At 39.6% G+C, this 19,544-nt stretch overlaps 1 protein-coding gene across 1 annotated transcript; it reads right to left on the reverse strand.

Annotated features, from left to right (window-relative positions):
* Positions 1-495: 495 nt before the first annotated feature.
* On the reverse strand, positions 496-18,055 carry CA2 (carbonic anhydrase 2). The gene is made up of 7 exons (XM_030304157.1): positions 17,936-18,055; positions 16,609-16,806; positions 7,077-7,195; positions 6,423-6,515; positions 5,291-5,353; positions 2,901-3,056; positions 496-1,314 (listed from the first exon to the last, which is right to left on the reverse strand). Exons 1-7 carry the CDS (start codon positions 17,967-17,969, stop codon positions 1,195-1,197), a joined length of 783 nt encoding a protein of 260 aa, XP_030160017.1. The 5' UTR covers positions 17,970-18,055; the 3' UTR covers positions 496-1,194.
* Positions 18,056-19,544: the final 1,489 nt, after the last annotated feature.

A 19,544-nucleotide genomic window follows, 5' to 3' on the forward strand; every position in this document is an offset into this window, starting at 1 on the left:
AGCATGTACACCTTTCTCCGCCTTGCTGCTTTTAGTGTAACCAGTTCTTCTCTCCCTTGCAGGATTCATTCTCATATGAGAATGAGATTCATTCATTCTTCATCACTCATGAAGATTACATGAGTGTTCAGAAAGCACTTAAAACAGCACTTGGCAAATAGTAAAAGACCTTCCAGGTTTTTCCTTTTATGAAAACTCCTACAGTTATGAGTAGCTTATTATTAATGAATTAATATAAGTTATAAAAGTACACATTTGCTCTGCACACCTGGGTGGCTCAGTTAAGTGTCCAGCTCTTGGTTTCGGCTTAGGTCATGATCTCACGGTCTGTGGGTTCGAGCCCTACATTGGGCTCTGGGTTGACAGCACAGATTCTTTTGCCCCTCCCCTTGCTCATGCGCTCTCTCTCTCTCTCTCTCAAAACAAATAAATAAACCTTTAAAAAAGTACACATTTGCTTTTCCATTATTACATATTGCCCAGCAGGAAATAAAATAGCCCCAAATTAAAGTCCAAATTTTATTAAAGAATATATCTAAAATACAATATTTATTAAGTTATGATATATTATTTGAATGGAAATATACTCTGTATCACAACTATAATTATACCAATTTTACAGATAATACTTCATTTATATCTCTGTAATTCAAAAGTCACTAAATTACAACATAATTCATATTTAACATTGCTACAAATATATAAGAATTTAAAATTTGCTCATTAATATAACATCTTGGGATCATGAATATTTATTTTACCTGATTCACATTACACAGAATCATGACTATTTTACCTGATTTACATTACATAGCTCAATTTATCTCATGATAGGGATTTGCACTCATTCTATTTTCCTATGCTTTAAAACTAGCATTTTTGTGAACAATTGTCAATGCTCATCACCCTCTGTTCTATGAACAAAGTCAAGGTATTTTTTCCCCTATTCCTTGAACTATATTCTCCATTACAGAAAGGCTACTACCATAAGCAAAGCACCCGTCACAGCAATTCTGTCAAGGATGACACCTGGTCAGGTTCTTCACATTTTACTAATAAGCACATCAGGTGAGAAATGAAAGGTCTAGAAAACCAGATGCAAAGCAGCCAAGGTCCAATTCAACAAGGTAGATTTGTGCTTAGCTAAAGGGAAACCCAGAGGTCCATTCTTTGGTCCTGGGCTCCGGGACCATCTTATTTGAAGGAAGCATTAATTTTTCTGTTGTTCAGCGGCTGAGCTGGGCGCCAGTTGTCAACCATCAGTTCTTCTGGTTCGCCCTCCTTATTGAAATTAAGCTTACGGAATTTCAGCATCTAAAAGGCAAAATAAAATATTAAAAAACTAAAAGTCCAAGTTTCACAATAGTATTCATTTATGTGTTTGCGTTATACCCTGAAATGCATTTTCCAATATTAAACTTCACTTTGATTCTCAATAAATGTATAATCACATAAACATATGTGTATACTTTTATTTTACTTTAAATGTTGTATTTATTTTGAGAGAGTACAAGTGGGGGAGGGGCACAGAAAGGGGGGCAGAGGATCTGAAGCGGGCTCTGTGCAGAGAGCAGCAAGCCTGATGTGGGCTTGAACTCACGAACCATGAGATCACCACCTGAGCCCAAGTTGGATGCTCAAGTGACTGACCCATTCAGGTGCCCCTATATCCCTATGCTTTTAGATAACAAATCAATTTCTAGAAAATGCACACAAGGTTGTTGGTGTCATTTGGAAGGAAATTTTCAGTGAGCTTGTTTTTTCCCTCTTTAAATTTTAAAATCAAACATCAAAAGCCTATAAAACACTTCTGAGATGTAAAATACTAACAGAAATTTTAGATCCCAATTAGAGTTCTGTTTTCTGCCCCAGGGAAGGTGACCTAAAGTGACCCAGGATCTGCAAGCCCCAGGGGATAAGTGAGGGCTGGTATCTTTGCTTAAATGTATAGAAACACATAAATGAATTTTCCCAATCTGGGAAATCCTTGACATTGACTGATCTTTATTCCCTTTTAACCTTGTTTTAGCTCCCTGGCCCAAAGATGTGAAACAGGCAGCCCTCAACCAGCCTCCTACTTCTTTGAGGTTATTTGTGCAAAGGGGTACTTCCCTTTTCCTAAGCAAGTCTTGATCTAAATGAAGAAGGATTGTTCGGGCAGTAATAAAACAGCCCACAAATCAACAGCCTTTAACCTGATCTCTTTGGTCCAGTAATTATCCCTCAGCTACTGTAACATCAGTTAAATTACCCAGGATCCAAGTCCTTGTGGATCCTACTGAGGAATGTCCATTTTCTACATTTCAGCTGTGTGGGAATAGAGACAGACAGTGGGTACTATTGGCGACTTAGAAGCTGCATTAATAACTTGAATTGCATAAACTATATTGTATGGGAGAAGTAAGAGTCTGTGTTAAAGGTTGTTAAAGCAACCTGGAGTGAGTTTTTGATACTTTTTTCTCCAAAGCATGGCTTTTACTTTTGTCAGAATTCAGAAAGGTATTCTGATACAAAAAGAACTGCAGCAAGCTCTTACGTGAGTGAGTAATCGGCGGGGAGTTACCACTGATATCTGTGTAACCTTGAGTATGCAATCTCATTGTCCTGGGCCTCAGTTTCCTCACAGTTTCCATAAAAGCATTTATTAAGTGACAGATACCCTTCTCATTTAATCCCCACGATCACCCAACTTCACAGAGTAAACACTGCCTAAAGTTATGGCTAATAACAGCAAATATTTCTCAAAAGCTGTTTATCAGCTACACACTGCTATAGACACTAGTTCCACAGCTAGAAGCATCAAGAGCAGGATTAAGCCCGTAAACCCTGGGTCTGTCCAAATCCAAAAGCCAAGCTCCTCTGTCTGGATGAAATGCTCTCCCTCACTTTAGGAAACCGACCTGCTCACTGCTAACGCTGATGGGCTCCTTGAGCAGGATCCAGGTCACACATTCCAGAAGAGGAGGAGTGGTCAAGGAGCCTGGGTAGGTCCAGAAGTCCGAGCTTTCCGGAAGGAGGACACGAGGGTCAAAGTTAGCGAAGTCAGCACTCTTACCCTGGAATCAGGCAAACACACAGGTTATGTGTCGTGATCAGAGTGGGAGGAAGGCAGGAAACAAATACTCCCTTCTGGTCGCCAGAAAACTTTTTTTTAATGTGTTTTTTGAGAGAGAGAGACAGAGACAGAGAGAGAGAGAGAGAGAGAGAATGAGTAAGGGAGGGGCAGAGAGGGAGACACAGAATCTGAAGCAGGCTCCAGGCTCTGAGCTGTCAGCACACAGCCTGATGCGGGGCTCGAACTCATAAACCATGAGATCAAGACCTGAGTTCAAGTTGGACGCTTAACCAGCTGAGCCACCCAGGCGCCCCTCCGACCCCCTCTTTTAAGAGAGGTCCCATATTCACCAGAAAACGAAATAAAAAGAAATTAACAGATGACATTTGACTTGGAAATACAGACTAGCAGATATGAGCAAGGGAACCTGACGATACTATTTTCACATGTCCATTCTCATCTTGTCCTCCATAATTATCCCTTATAATTTCCTTCAAGTTATTAACTGATCACATCCAGTATTTAAAGTGAAATTGCTGCCACTAAAATAATGCAAATTTGAGGCTGCAGTCACCAAAATAGAGTATCCTTAACGAGGAGGTAATTGCCTTGCTATCATACCTGATGGCTGGATCAGAACTGAATAACTGCTTTCTTTTCTGGACACTACACTTTTAAAGCAACAGATGCAAACAGCAATGAGTTACAAGCAGAGGGACAAAGTTGTTACAAAGAGAGAAAACTGTCCTAAGAGAATAAAGTGAACAAAAGATAACTAGCCTCGGTAGGCAAAACCCTATTAGAGAAAATAGGTTCAAAAGAAAGAAAGATCGGGGCTCCTGGGCAGCTCAGTTGAGCAACCCGCTCTTGATTTCAGCTCAGGTCATGATCCCAGGATTGTGGGATGGAGCTCAGTGTTGGGCTCTGAGCTGAGTGTGGAGCCTGCTTAAGATTCTTTCTAAAAAAAAAAAAAAAAAAAAAAAGGATCAAGTTTTTCATTTTGTGAGGTATAATTAATACATAATATTATATTAGCTTCAGGTGCACAACATAATGATTTGATATTTGCATATATTGCTAAATGATCAACACAATAAGTCTAGTTAACATCCATTACTATGCCTGGTTACTAATTTTTTCTCTTATGATGAGAACTTTGAAGATCTACTCTCTTAGCAACTTTCAAATATGCAATGCAGTAGTAGTAACAACAGTTGCTATGCTGTACATTTTATCCCCAAAACTTATTTATTTTATAACTGGAAGTTTGTACCTTTTGACCCCCTTCAACCACTTCCCCCAACCTCTGATAACGCCCAATCTGTTTTGTGTCTATGCACTCATTGGTTTTTAGTTTGTTTATTTGTTTATTTTTCAGATTCTGCATATAAGTGAGATCATATGATATTTGTCTTTCACTATCTGACTCATTTCACTTAACTTAATGCCCTCAAGGTCCATCCATACTGTCGTAAACAGCAAGATTTCCTTCTTTTTTATGACTGGAAATATTCCACTGTGTACATATAATCTACATTTCTTTATCCATTCATCCATTGTTGGACACTGGGCTATTTCTGTATCTTGGCTATTATAAATAATGCTGCAGTTAATGTGAAGGTACATATCTTTTCCAATTAGTGTTTTTGAATCAGGTTTATTCTCCATCATTCAAAGGGGTCAGATAGGAGTAACAAGTGAGCATTTCAGAAGATAAACATGACTTCAGTGAAGATGAGCTTTCTGAAGCTAGGCCTGCCACTGGGGATTGTATTTAGCAGATGTTCAATGACCTAAACATGGCTGTGCTGTAGAATTTAAACTTGGGATGGATTAGTCTTCATGCTCAGCATTGTATCTCCTATATCAACCAAGTGACTGAAATGGAGCAAGTACTTAACAAATACCTGCTGTGTGAATGAGTCAATAATTTGACCAGATGATCTCTCAGTTTCCTTTCAGTCATGAGATTCTCTGACTCTTATATATGAATGTTCAAATGATGGGGAAACAAGATTAAATAAAGGCAAGATTAAAATTATACTAGAATTAGGATCAACTTTTGGATAAAGAAAAGTTACATGAATATATAAGCAACATTTTACCTTCATTAACCGTTCATCCAAACACCACATGTCAAACTGAGACTATTCGATTTGATCAAAAGAATTTCCTAAAACCAGTGGGATATAAAACATAGGTACTCTATCGAGGTGGCAGAAAATGCAACTGTACCTTTGTTTTAATGGAGTCCAGTGCATCAAGGACTTTTTGTAGGCCCGGGTTGGCATCACCAATCTATAGGAAGACATAATGTACAAGGCACCGTAATCTGGTTGGTATTACATCAGTTTTGATTTGGGCAGCTCTACCATAAAAGGTTTCCAAACGATGAACCAAAGTCTACCACTGGTACATGCCACCCATCCATCTTACTTTGATCACATTGGCACCATGAACTTCCCTACTGTCACTGACAACTTCTTTCTGCTTCACCCCCCCACCGCCCAGTCCCCTGAATGTACTCTCTCAAATGTCACTAGTGACCTCCAACTGACCTCTAACTGCCAAAGCAAGGAACACTGTTCAACCTTAATCTTGCAGGATTTTATACTATTGACTTCTCTCCTTTTTGAAATTCTCTCCTCCTTTGGCTTTCCCTCTGCCCTCCAGCCTCAGCAATCTCCCTTGACTACTGTATTCCTTTTTAGTCATTTAATACCATCTTTCCCACTGCCTTAAACGTCTTACAGTCTGCAGTTTCTCAGGACTGCGTGATTAGCAGCTTTATCATCTCCCTCTTGGTGCTTTCCTTGGATGATTGCATATTCACTTGTAGCTTCTACCTTGACATATGATGTCAGGCCCCATGAATCTCCAGCCCAGACTTTTCTCAACTTGCTTTACAGCTGTCTAGAGGGCAGCTCAAACTGTATGCCCCACTGTTGCCTGAAATTCTCCAATATTGAGTCACTGCCCTTGAGCCCTCCAAAACTTGATCTAAATTTAGCTTTACCTGTCATGAAACACTACTATCTAGTTAAGGGTGAATTTTAAAATAAAAACCAGTAGTCATCTGAAGTATACCTCTTTCTCATTTTACATTTCGCATGTATACATCCTTCACATTTACATCTAAATAGCACCTAATTAATACCTCTTGGATTTTTTGTTTTGTTTTTGTTTTGACTTTTGCCCTCCATCTCTAGAGCTACTAGCAGATATGAAGGGGGACATAAGCCTGAAAATATTTTGGAGCCAAAGGCATTCCTTGGGCTCTTTGTAGAATGTCCTGTTTATTATGAATGTTCTGTCTGGTTAACCTTTCTCAAAAACAGGGAAAAAAAGAATTGGGCCATCAACTAACCTTTAAAAAAATACCCAAAACAGCCAGTCCATCAGGTTGCTGCACAGCTTTTCCAAAATCCCCATATTTGGTGTTCCAATGAACCAAGTGAAGCTAAAGCAGTCGGAGACAAAACCATAATGAATGATATACATCATTAATCCTCCAAATGTTATCCTGAGACAAAACCACAATAAATGATATACATCATAAAACCAGCCGATTGTACCCAGTGATCTTTTCTTTACAACTAAAGGTTACTAAAGAAAGGGAAAATGTGGGTAATTTAAAATATAAGCTTTTCTTTCATTTTCATCCTAATTATCCACTATTTGACATAACAGCAAGTGACTTCATCAACTCTCAGACAAAGAGTTACATATTTTTGAGGAAAGACACAAATGCTATTTTTAGGTTTATGTTAAAACAGGATCCTCCAATTTGAATTCATTTAAGTTTTTGCAAACGATGTCCTTGAGTGTAGCAGAGAATGTTTTGCAGCATTAATTGTAATATCACAAATAAAAGTTATAAGAAGCAGATGTGAAGGTCCTTTGTAAAAAGAAAAAAAAGTGGTTCGCTTAGTTTGAGTCGAATTTACAAAACTATGTTTTTGAAATTAATGCTGAAAATCAATTTACATTTTTCCCTGGAAGGCAAAAAAGCATATCTTACCTCTGCAGCATATTTCTTTTTATCCACAGTATGCTCAGATCCTTGCCCATCAGACGAACCCCAGTGAAAGTGAAACTGAATCAATCTGTATGTGCCAGTGAGGGGTCCTCCTTTCAGCACTAAAATGTAAAAAATATGTATATGTATGATATATGTATGTTATACATGTGCCTATGTGTATATGAGTATGAGTGTATGAATGTATATACATACACACAACATACACAAAATCACATGTATATACACACGTATATGTACATATGCACATGAAACACACACTACTAAATATTATAATGTAATTCAATCCTGTTGCATAATTCTAAATTTATGCCTGTAGCAACATTTTCACTTTGTGAAAATTAAATCCAGACTCAAGTTTAGTCTACAGGGCTGAACAAAATCATCTCAACTGGCTTTTCTCCTCACTTGTGTTGGCTTGAAGGTGGGTACTTTTCCCATCTGTTTTCTGAGCACAGTGATAACTTCTCTTCTGGGTTTGTTTGGACTCACAGGTTCTGGTTCAGAGAGAGGAAGTCTTAAGTGGAATTATTAAGTCCTCTGTGAATGACTGGGGAGGTGCCCTTGTACCTGCTTGTCGATGCAGGTCTGTGGCACACTCCAGAAAACATGGGAAGCTCTCTTGTCCACAGCCCCATGACTGCCCTACCATCTGCTTTGCTAACCCCAGATGCCAGAATTTGTGAAACAATCAGCATTCCATTGATCTTAGTATAAAACCCAATTTTCCTTACCCTGGCTTCCCAAATTCTTCAGAATTTGGACTTTCACTGCTAGTAACTAGCTTTATCCCATTAAAATGTTTCATCAAACCTTTCTGATCTTAATTTCCTCATCTGTAAAGTGGATCCATTCAATTGTTTATCACTTCACTAAAAATTTATTGATCACCTAACAGAGCACATAGTACTCTGTTGCCTCCAAAAACTTAAAATTCTAACTTTAATAACTGTCTTATGATTCTATTATTCTGGTATTAATATAACTTTGTTAGAGTAAAGCACGAGACAGAAGAATATGACTGGATGTCATCTCCAGTACAGTCTATCTGTAGATACCGAGTTGTGTATTAGAGAGAATTAAACTAGTAGGAAATCAGTTTCCCCCAGCCTCTCCATAAAACCTTGTTAACTTGTATATATTCACGAAACTTACCAATATATTTAAAAGCTTTTAAAATTAGATTAGTTCTCCAACTTCAAATTTTATTTCTCTAGAACTAGGATTAAAACATCTGTTGCTGTAAGTGCATTTTATTAGCTTTGGATTATAATTCTATACAACAATGAGCCCAAACTTACTCTGGCTTTGCAAAACAAAGCAACAAAGTCTGTAGAGTCAAGTTTGCTTAATTTCACCTAAGTATGCATAAATGGTAGCAACAGCCATCCATCTATCCAAAGTAAAAAACAGAGCCGGCTGGAAGATATTTAGGCCCTTCTTAGCTCCTGATACAACCTCTGGTCCCCAGCACTGCCTTACAATAGGCCAAGGGGCAGGGGAGGGGGAAGAACCAATTATGTAAACGATGTTACATCACAGATCTGCTAAGAAACATCAATTTGGGTACAGTCTGATAAAATCACATCTCTTGAAATTTAATGAATTATTGTTAAAGTTTTTTTTATCTGATAATTCTGTAAGGAAATAATTAGCCTTATCCGCACCCCCCCCACAAGGCTTTTTCAAAATAAAAAATTCCATTTTTCATAATAATATATTCTTAAAACAAAATATTTGTTCATGAAATAAACTGGTACTGAAATAATTCCTTTATAACAACTTTTTAAAGCTACCAACTGGCTGATCATAAAAAGCAAATGCCCTCTGTAACATCACTAGTTCTACCAAGTAGCAAAATAAATAAAACCATATTAAGCATCAAGATAACTTATCTTCCTAAATGTATCTCTTTTCCCTTGTGAACAATATCAGAATCTTCAATTTTAAAAATAATAAAACTTATTGCTGTTTCATATTCTTATTCACTCCCTCGCAGATCTTAACATTCCATCTTAATTTACTTATTTCAGAGAAGATTTAGAATTAGTCAAGAATGTATATGAGCTTTTATTAAACAAGCTTTGCTAATACTACAGAAAGAAAGAAATGAAGAAAGAAATGAAGAAAGAAAGAAGGAAAGAAAGAAAGAAAGAAAGAAAGAAAGAAAGAAAGAAAGAAAGAAAGAAAAGAACAAAAAGAAGGAAAGAAAGAAAGAAAGAAAGAAAGAAAGAAAGAAAGAAAGAAAGAAAGAAAGAAAAGAAAAGAAAGAAAGAAAAAGATTCTTGGTTCAATGATTAAACATACTCAGTGCTAATCTGTTATTACCAGACACCTGTTTTAGCTCCTGTTAAAATAAAACTATGTTGCCATGTAGATTAGAAGCCCTTGTACCTAGGAGAGGTTATTAAATTCTTAAAATTTAGTTGCTACAAAAAGAAACATTTCTGGTCTACTTCAGGAGTTGGTTATTTCAACAAATCCTTAGCGCAGAATTTAGTTAATGAAGTCGTCCCCAAAACATGGTTACAGTAATAAATTGCCACAAACTCTAATAAAGGTAGCATACATCTTATGTGCAACATAAAAAAGACATTTGGTTGAAAAATAGGGAGCTTGCACTTTTTCCAGATCTACTTATTTATTTACTTATTTTGATTGCTACATACCATTTTCTGAACGACCCAAGTTTAAAACGAAGTCTGTCTGTCTGATGCAAAAATAATTTTTAAAAGTAGCAGAAACTGCTGACTGCGTATATTTTTCCTCTTTAAAATCCAGCCATGTTAGTGAGGGCTCTGAAGAGTCCATGATTTATTGTATCACGGAAATGTATTCCACAAGGGACAGAGAGACATAAATTTTCTACCACAATATCTTTTCAAAATTCCCAAAACTTAATTTAAATCCAAATCTCAACACCAAGGGCTCTAGCCAATTTTAATTTTCATGATCAGCCATCAGTTATACATACTACATATATAAAACACAAAATAAGTACTAAATACATTCTAATCTGTCTTCCTATACATATTACTTAGAGAAATTACGTAAACTATGTTATTTGTGAAAATTAAGACATCCAGTCCAATAATATACAAGACTATACAAATTAAAAACTGAAAATTTAACATTTTTAATTTTTTTCTTCCTACTCCCTTTATTATTACTTAACATAAAATGTATCCAAATAACAAACTAAACACCTTAAAGAATATCAATAATCTCTCTTAAATCCAAAATACAAATAAACCATTTCTAATAATCTTTAGTTTAAAATGCAAATTTAAGGGATCTCTTATTAATGAAGTACATGACTAAGTCTACTAAAAATGCAGCATTTCCAGGAGATAAACAATCTTCATTAAATTATGCATTACTATTTTGCTTTTGAAGCAGTAGTCAATAATCCTGGAGTTTACAACTAAAATCAAGAAAATGAATGAAGAAAAAGTCCCCACACTTTATTTCTTTTAAAATAGTGAGATGTTTAGCTGTCACTTACACTAAAGTAAACAACTAAAAATCAAGGGAACAGAAGTTTTTAGTTTCCGGTACATGGAAATTATATGAGAGTAAAAACAATACCTAGGATCTGTGGTTTAACTAAAATGGAGGGAGGGAGGTATTAAGGGGAGGGGGTGGATTTTTAGGAGCATCAAGATAAGAATGTATTGATTTCAAAGACAAAGAAAGTAGACAAGATGATAGCCCCAAAGAATAGAAAACATGAGCCAGTAAACATGGAACAGCATTTTATTTCTCTTTAAGACCTCTTAAATGCTGTAAAACAAATAGAAAATATTCAAGGCACCTTCCATATCTCTGGTCCTCAGATTTCTATGTGAATCAGGATCATCTGTTAAAATGCAGATGCCCAAGCCAGATGCTGACTTTAATGACCGATATTTTCAGAGGGAACAGTGAGATGATTCTGGTACAGATCAAAGTCTAAGAATAGATGCTCCACAGTTTTTGTCAGGCAACAGGGAAAAGGCTCTGGATTTTAAAAGGGTAAAGCACCACTTCAGTTTTCCCTTCTGCTGTATGAACTATGGAAAATGGAAGTTTTATTAGAACATATAATACAGCAATGGGGGGGGGGAGGTTGTACCTGGGTGGCTCAGTCAGTTAAGCATCTGACTCTTGATTTCGGCTCAGGTTGAAGTCCTGAGTAGAGCGGTGCACTGACAGCGTGGAGCCTGCTTCGGTTTCTCTCTCTTTCTCTCTCTGCCCCTCCCCTGTTCATTCTCTCTCTCTCTCTCAAAATAAATCAACTTAAAAAATATATATAGCAATAGGGTATTTTTTGAAAATTTGATGTTAGGTATGTGTGTGTGTTCATTTAATAAATGCTTTTTGAAGACCCCACTAAATATAATCCACTAAGAAATACCTGTTGGCAATAAAAAGATGAACCAAACAACTGGAAAAAAAATCAAAGGGACAGGATTTTTTAGTTTTGTGTATATGGAAATTATAGGAGAGTAAAAAAAAAAAAAACAAAGGAAGCTCTTTTGACATGAATATAATTAAATACAGTATTTAGGGGTGCCTGGGTGGCTTAGTCGGTTAAGCGTCCGACTTCGGCTCAGGTCACGATCTCGCGGTCCGTGAGTTCCAGCCCCGTGTCGGGCTCTGTGCTGACCGCTCAGACCCTGGAGCCTGTTTCAGATTCTGTATCTCCCTCTCTCTCTGACCCTCCCCCGTTCATGCTCTGATTCTCTCTGTCTCAAAAATAAATAAACGTTAAAAAAAATACAGTATTTAGAATGTTTTGGTCAGTTTTATAAATACTTAGATTTCTCTTACACCATTAACAGTATGCACAACGAACCCTTTCACTTGTTGCTGCTCTGATTCCTTTTAATTTAAAATTATTCACGGAAGGACAATATTAAAGCTTCAAAAGCAAGTCCTTGAAAATCAAGCAAGACTCATGTATGGAGTTCTATTGTCATAGAGACAGTGGTCTGCCTCAAATGAGCACAGATAAATTGTTCATTTCCTTCCTTTTTTCTTGAAATACTATAGACAGATAAAAATATATCAACTTCTAAAGAAGAGAAATTATATGACAGTTGTATATGGATTGGCTCAGTAATTTCAGGCATTGGTTTTTCAATATTTGCATCTAACATTGCAAGAAAGCAGGAGAGTTTTAAACTCATTAATAAAAGTTAATGAGTTAGCAGAAGTTAATAATTTGACTAGTATTCTTTTCTCCCAGATAAAGCTAGTAATAAAAGAATGCAAGCAGGGAGAGTTATTTTTTAATAAGTTTTTTAAAAGACCAACAGGATTAGCAATTTTTCATTAATTTAAGGTGGTTTATTGTTAAAGGAATTTAGAAGATTGATGAGAACTTTTAGTTAAAGCTATTAACTCCACATTTTTATTTTATTAACTCCACACCTAAAAAGAATTCTCTCAGGGCACCTGGGTGGCTCAGTCGGTTGAGCAACTGACTTTGGCTCAGGTCATGATCTCACAGCTCGTGAGTTCGAGCCCCATGTCAGGCTCTGTGCTGACGGCTCAGAGCCTGCTTCGGATTCGGTGTCTCCCTCTCTCTGCCCCTAACCCACTCGCATTCTGTCTCTGTCTCTCTCAAAAATAAATAAACATTAAAAAGAATTCTTTCAAGCTTAAACATACTAAACATACTAAACATAAACATAATAAACTCAACCAGCTCAGTTAGTGATACTCTAGTATCAGATAAGATAATATTCAGGATATTTGAAAACTTAAATCTATGAGAAGTTCTAGAAGGCTGAAATCTCACTGAGGTAGAAATAAATAAATAAATAAATCAGTAAAAGGAACTGAAGCATTTAGATGTAGAAAACAAGAGGTAAAAGATATCTAAAAATGTTAATACCATGAAAATAACTCTTAACAAAAAGAGATGTTAAGTTGTTGATTCAAAATATTGAATGACCAAAAAATAAAATAAAATATTGAGTGACCAAAATGAATGAATTGTTTTTAGACTTCAGTGTAGAGAAAAGCATATCAATTTTTTAAAACATGGTACATATACACTAAATATTAATTGTGGTTATTCAAAGATTCTTATTCAACTTTTATTTTTAAGTGATGGTCATTTAGTCTCACCCCAACAAATTAGAAGGGACTAGCAAGTTAAACTCCTTAGCATTCTGTTTTCTCATAATTATTTTAAGTGAATTTGACTAGAGTATCTCCATCATTCGTTCTAACTTGAGAGTCTAGGATTCTTTTTTAAAAAAATCTAAAGGGTGCTTCTCTGCATGGTATGATTGTTTGATTTATTCTGTTTTTCCTTAATGCCAACATTTTAATATATTCTACATCCTGGAAAAAAATTTGCTTCCTGGTTTAACCCAAACAACTGACAGTGTTGAAGAGGTATGGGCAAAGTTACAAAGGGATCATTCATACATAAAGGAGAGCAAGCCTTTCTAACATTAACTCTTCCTTGTTTTTATGGCACCTCCTTGCCCGTCAGAGCACATACTCTTCTCTCTCAAATCCCCTGGTCTTTCCTACTTCTCTTTGCCTGGAGTCTCCTCCAAGTTCAAGCCTCAGCATAAGTTTTATTTACCCTGGAAAGTATTTCCTGACTTACACAGAACGACTCCTAAGTCTCTTTCACGTTTCCATAGTTCCTTGGACTATATGTCCTTGTTGCACTTACCAAAATCGCTGTCAGCTGTCACTGCTGTTTCTGTGTCTTTATACTTCAGGTATCCCCAGCGTGAAATCTAGGGATACAGGAAGGAGACTAGACCTCTACCTGCCTTCATGCATTTAACTGGTGTTAGGGATGGGTTTTTGTTGTTGTTTTGTTTTGTTTGTTTGTTTTGTTTTGTTTTCATAAGAACTAAGTGAATAACGCATGTGTCTCTAAAGGCATGGGTTTGAGACCCTATCAAAACCACTGTTCTCACAATCTAAACATGGCTTTAATAATATATGTGTTACTCACCAGGAGAAGTAGTTTTAAACAGCTCTCTAATCAGTTACTGCTTATTTAGAAATCCATCAGAACTTGTCATTTTCGTGCTAAAACATGTAACTATATAATAACATCACATATAAAATCAGTACATACTTTAATATGATAAATGGAATGTTGAGGAAAATATAAAAATAAAAATTTTAAATCCCATCAGGTGGTGGCAGGTAATCTTCCAGTTCATTAAAAACTTTCTTCAGTAATCTTACCACAGGTGATCGCTACAGCAATTGCCTAATAAAAGCAGTCGAACGGTGTGTCGACATGAAAACAGCAATGGTCACTTGTTGGAGAATCGTAACGTGCCAAGTGCTGGGCTAAGGTGCTTTCTATCTACCGTCCCATTTAATCTTTCCTTTGTGGTAGATACTACTGCTTCTCCAATTTTGCAGTTAAGAAAACTAAAAATTAGAGACAGTAAGTTGCTATTGTTCCCAGGGCCACCGAGCTAGTTAGTGGCAGAGCTGGGACTTGAATCCACGGCTACCTGACCCCTTTCTATTCACAGTTGCTAGACTCAATGTCGAAATCCACTTTCCAGTAATAATATATTACTGAAATAATTATTTCATGATCAAATTTGTAAGGAATTATCTCATCCGGTTCTATTTGCTAGACATTTGTTTCCCCGTCACTCCAAATAAGCACCCAATTTCTATGTGGCATCCAATGAGGTATATGACTGGTGGCCAGTAGGGTCACTGAAAACTGACTTCACTGGCAACATTGAAACATACAGTCACTGTGTCTCTTTTTTTTTTTAACAGTTGATAGCTAAAGACTAAAATAGCTCGGGGGCACCTGTAGGTGGCTCTGTGGGTTGAGCTTCTGACTTCAGCTCAGGTCATGGCCTCACAGTTCATGAGTTTGAGCCCGGCGTCGGGCTCTGTGCTGACAGCTCAGAGCCTGGAGCCTGCTGCGGATTCTGCGTCTCCCTCTCTCTCTGCCCCTCCCCTGCTCACACTCTGTCTCTCTCTCAAAAATAAATAAAGATTAAAATAAATTTTTTAAACTAAAATAGCTCAAGTTTTTTTTTTTAAATAAATAAACACGGAGTTTTGTAGCATCCTTTGTATATGTACAATAACACCAAGACTATGGCCTAGTCATAATCAAAATATGCAGTATCCTTTACAGGAAGGAAAGAAATTTCCCTTATTTTTAGCTTAATCACTTGAGCATTATTTCTTTGAAGTGGAAGGCTTACTTGGGAAGGTAGAATCATTGAAGTGTCTTCAATGAACATCCTCTACTAAATCTAATAATCAAAGTCTAATTAGCCATTATATTATGCCAGAATATGTGTTTGCATGTGTGTGTGTGTGTGTGTGTGTGTGTGTGTACTGGGGGGAGGTGCACAAAAGGAACAGGTAAGTTGAAAACATTTCTCAGATGATCTCCACATTATCCTCCATCAAATTGTCTTCCAGAGTCACTATTTCAGAAATCCAAGCATCAAAAAATAATTTAAAGAAGGTAGGAGCGAATTTTTTTTTTCCAAACTGGACTGAATAATTGGCTAGCTACTGAAAAAAAAATGGTCAACTGGACTATAATGGCTATAATTACACACACTATATTAGTACTCTCGGTCATTACTGCAAAAATTTGACAGCGTTACGGGATGTCTTCTTGGTTTTCCTGTTTTCTCTTTTTGCCCCTGCGCTCTCCCTGCTCCCACACCACCATCACACATCATGTGTCTGCAGCACCATTCATTCAACGACCTTCAGAGGAAAGCACTCAGGAAAATAGGGCACTGGCAATTAAATCAACCAATGGGCAAAGAAAGCTGCTACCATGTCTGAATGGGATTGTTCTCCTGTTTCTAAATAAGAAAAAAGAAGCATTCAAAGTGCATCCTGTAAACAGCTCTACTACAGATAAATTATGGTCATTGGTTTTGTCAGCAATGGGCCAGGTCCGCCCACCAAGTCTAAAACCTCTTCATTTGTGGAATGAATTTCTGGGTGGATACCAAGATACACTGCCACCTTTATCACATTTGCATTCATAAATACAATGCTTCCAAATTTCAGTATTTTATTTATTTTTTTAATTTTTTTTCATTTCAGTATTTTAAATAGCGAGGCTTTCTCCACTCTTCTCACTGCTACCTTCAAGACAGCACTAAGATGTACTTTTTTATTGAATAGGCATCAATTCTGGAAAAAAATATTTTAGAAAAAATCTCCAAAGTTCAGTTTTTGCAAATCGCATTGTTGCTGATCTTTACTGCCAGGGGACCTTGCCTTTTGTGACTTTTCACAAGCAGATTACAGTTATACAATGCCCTACATAGAAACCAGGAATTTTATAGGGGAGCCACAGCCCCAGGCCACTTCAAAGTAATTAGCCTACTTCTCAGAGCCTGGGACCTAATGAAGATTAGCAGAGTGGCATCTTACAGTATGGAGACAAACAGGAGTATTAAGCCACTGCTCCTGATTCCTCCCATTAAGCTGGGAAAATAGCTACTGGGTAAGAGACACAAGTTATTTTTTAAACACTGACCTGCTTTGTCCTGGGAGTCATCAAATTCCACGTTGAAAGAGTGACCGTTGTTGATGATCCTCCGAGAAACCGCTTGCTCGTAGGAAGGAAACAAAGACTTCAGGCCAGGATCGTGAATGGCTGCTTTGGTGTCGATGTCAATAGGGGACTGGCGCTCTCCGTTGGCAATGGGGAAGTCCTTATGCCAGTGCTCCGGTCCTAGCATTGAGGAGAGATGTGTGAATCCCCCAGTGTGGGGAAGGGCACAACCAGATCCCTAGAAAAGGGCAAAGATTCTGGAACCAATCTGCTCCGTTCCAATTTTGGTGGCACCATTCGGCTGAATAACTTATTTTGTGTCTCAGTCTCCTCATCTGTATTATGGGGTAATGACATCTACGTCCTAGAGTTTGTGAGAATTGGAATCAATACATGGAAAGGTCATAGAACAAAGAGTGAGTGCCATATAAATATTAGCTATTTTTATGCTCATTTTATTGAATTCGGCAACTGAAATTGGGCAAACACTATCATCGGGGCTCGTGGTTAGCATTTAGGATATTCAAGCTCATTTAAGACATTCGGGCAGGTCGGGATTCCTCCCTAGTGTCCTCCTACTGAATGTAAAGGCAGGGTCATTGCTCAGGCCTGGCACCTCTCTTTTAATGATCAGGATTCCCCCTACCTGGGAAGTCCTATCCCACCTCTAGATGCGAAAGGTGCGCCAGACACATCTTTCTCTTGCATCTGCTGGCTCTGGAGAGCCCAGGTCAGTGGCCACGATAAAACCGAGTTCCTGGTGACCCTCTAACCTTAGGAGAGGAGACATGATGAGAGAACCCAGAAATCACCGCAATGGATTCAAACCAGCCCACGAAAATGCCCCGGGACAGTTCGTGTTGAGCGCCTTAGCCACAGGTGCTAAGAGTGAAGTGTGTGCAGGGAAGGGGGTCCCCTAATTTTTCTGCAATCAACAATGAACATTTCCCTCCCCCTTAAAAAACCTTCCTCGCTACCTCCTAGGGCCGGTTAGGATAGCCTCCGGTTCGGGACCCGGGGGCAACTGAACTCGAGTCCCGAGGCTGAGGCTGTGCTCCCCCTCCCTCGGGCCCTGCGCGCCACCGCCGGACGCGGGGATTCCTCGACAGTGGCCTCGGGGCTGGGGCAACCGGGCATCCCAGCCCCGGGAAGCAGAGGGCGGGGCGGGCACGGGGGGCACACCGTGCCTCGGGTGTTCCCACTGGCCGCGGTAAACAGCAGGTGCGGGCGCTGCGGGGCCGGGGCCAAGATCCGGGCCAAGATCGGGGCCCCAGGCGCCGCCGCCGCGCCGCCCTCCGCCGGCACTCACCGTTGTGCTTGCCGTATCCCCAGTGATGGGCCATGGTCGCGCCGCTGGTCTGGGCAGGGCAAGAGTTGGCGCGGGTCTAGCAGTGGCTGCTCGGGCGCCTGCACGGTGTGTCCGCGGGTCGCGCCGTCACCGGCTTTTATAGGCTCCCGCCAACTTCGTGTTCGGGGGCGGCCCGGGGGAGGGAGCCCCGGGTGGACCTGGACGAGGGGAGGAGGAGGTGACGGGTGGAGGTGATCTCCCCGTGCTCGGGGCGGACCAGGCGGGCGAGGCACCAGGGGCGGGGAGAACGCCCTCTCGGCGGGCTCTGCTGGCTCAGGACCTCCTCTCTTGCCTCCCGGCTCCCCTCGGCCCGCGGCCCGGGCCCCGGGTCCCTGGGCTGGCAACAAGGCTCCGAGCTCTCCGCGCGCGTGGCGGCGGCGGCGGCGGCAGCTCCCGGGCTCCCGGGTGGGACTACGCGCACCCCACCCCCCTCCTGGGCGCGAAGTCTGGCGACCCCGCGGACTGCTCCGGACACGGGCCCCTGGTGCCTTTCATCCCCAGTCCCCATTGTGATCGTAGCCCTGGCCTCAGAGCGCTCCCGCCCCGCCCCATCGGCTGCACCCGCGCCGGGGACTTCAGCCCCGAGGGCTTACTCCCCGGTGTTCCCGGCTCTAGACTAGCAGGCCAGGTTAGGAGCTATGACCTTGGGGCAAATAGGGATACGATCCTTGAGGCGCTGGGAGCCAGCAGCTTCGGGTGCTGAGAGCCACGCGCCCCCTACTGGACGACCGTGGAATAAAGTAAGAAAGATGAGCGAGAGTCTCTTGTGCCCTTAGTCCACACTGAGGAGAGAGCCCAGGAGATTGCATTTCCTTGCAACCGGTCAGGGTATCATATGAAGTGCTCATCTCCTACCTTCCTCCTCCTCTTTAAAAAATTAACTTTGGAGGAGAGACTTCCTAGCTGAGTACACATTAGTTTAAAACATTTTCCCCCAAAACTTCTAAAACAAATCACTTTTCTAAGAGAAATTAGGTAAAACGAAGTATTCCTTGCAAAGAGGCAATTTCCCTGGTTGAAAAAGGAAACTTGGCATCTAGGATACCTAAGAAATAATTAAAAAAAAAAACTGAGAGGACATTTTTGAGGCAAGGCAGCATTATGACTTGGTGGGCCCCCTTCTTCATAAACATACATACACACATACATAGTTATGGCTGTATTGATATGAAGAGTAATATCTTAACATTATGTATTTCAACATTTTCTTCCACCTAAGTGTTCCTTTTTATTTCTCCTACTTGAAAAGAAAACATTTTTGTGGACATCTAAAAGTGTTGTGCGCTTGAAGCACTTGTCCTTACTGTACTTAAAGATAAGGAACTGTTTTTAGGCGGGGACAAAATTAATGTCCTTCAGGAGACTTGGCCACAGAGATGGGAGGAGGATTTTCTGTCTTGTGGGTCTCTGTGATCTTTGAGAGATCATATTAAAGTTAAAACTGAAGATGGGGCGCCTGGGTGGCTCAGTCGGTTAAGTGTCCGACTTCCGCTCAGGTCACGATCTCGCAGTGTGTGGGTTCGGGCCCTGCGTCGGGCTCTGTGCTGACAGCTCGGAGCCCGGAGCCTGC

The sequence above is a fragment of the Lynx canadensis genome, chromosome F2, assembly GCF_007474595.2.
Source record: "Lynx canadensis isolate LIC74 chromosome F2, mLynCan4.pri.v2, whole genome shotgun sequence".
NCBI classification, from domain to species: domain Eukaryota; kingdom Metazoa; phylum Chordata; class Mammalia; order Carnivora; family Felidae; genus Lynx; species Lynx canadensis.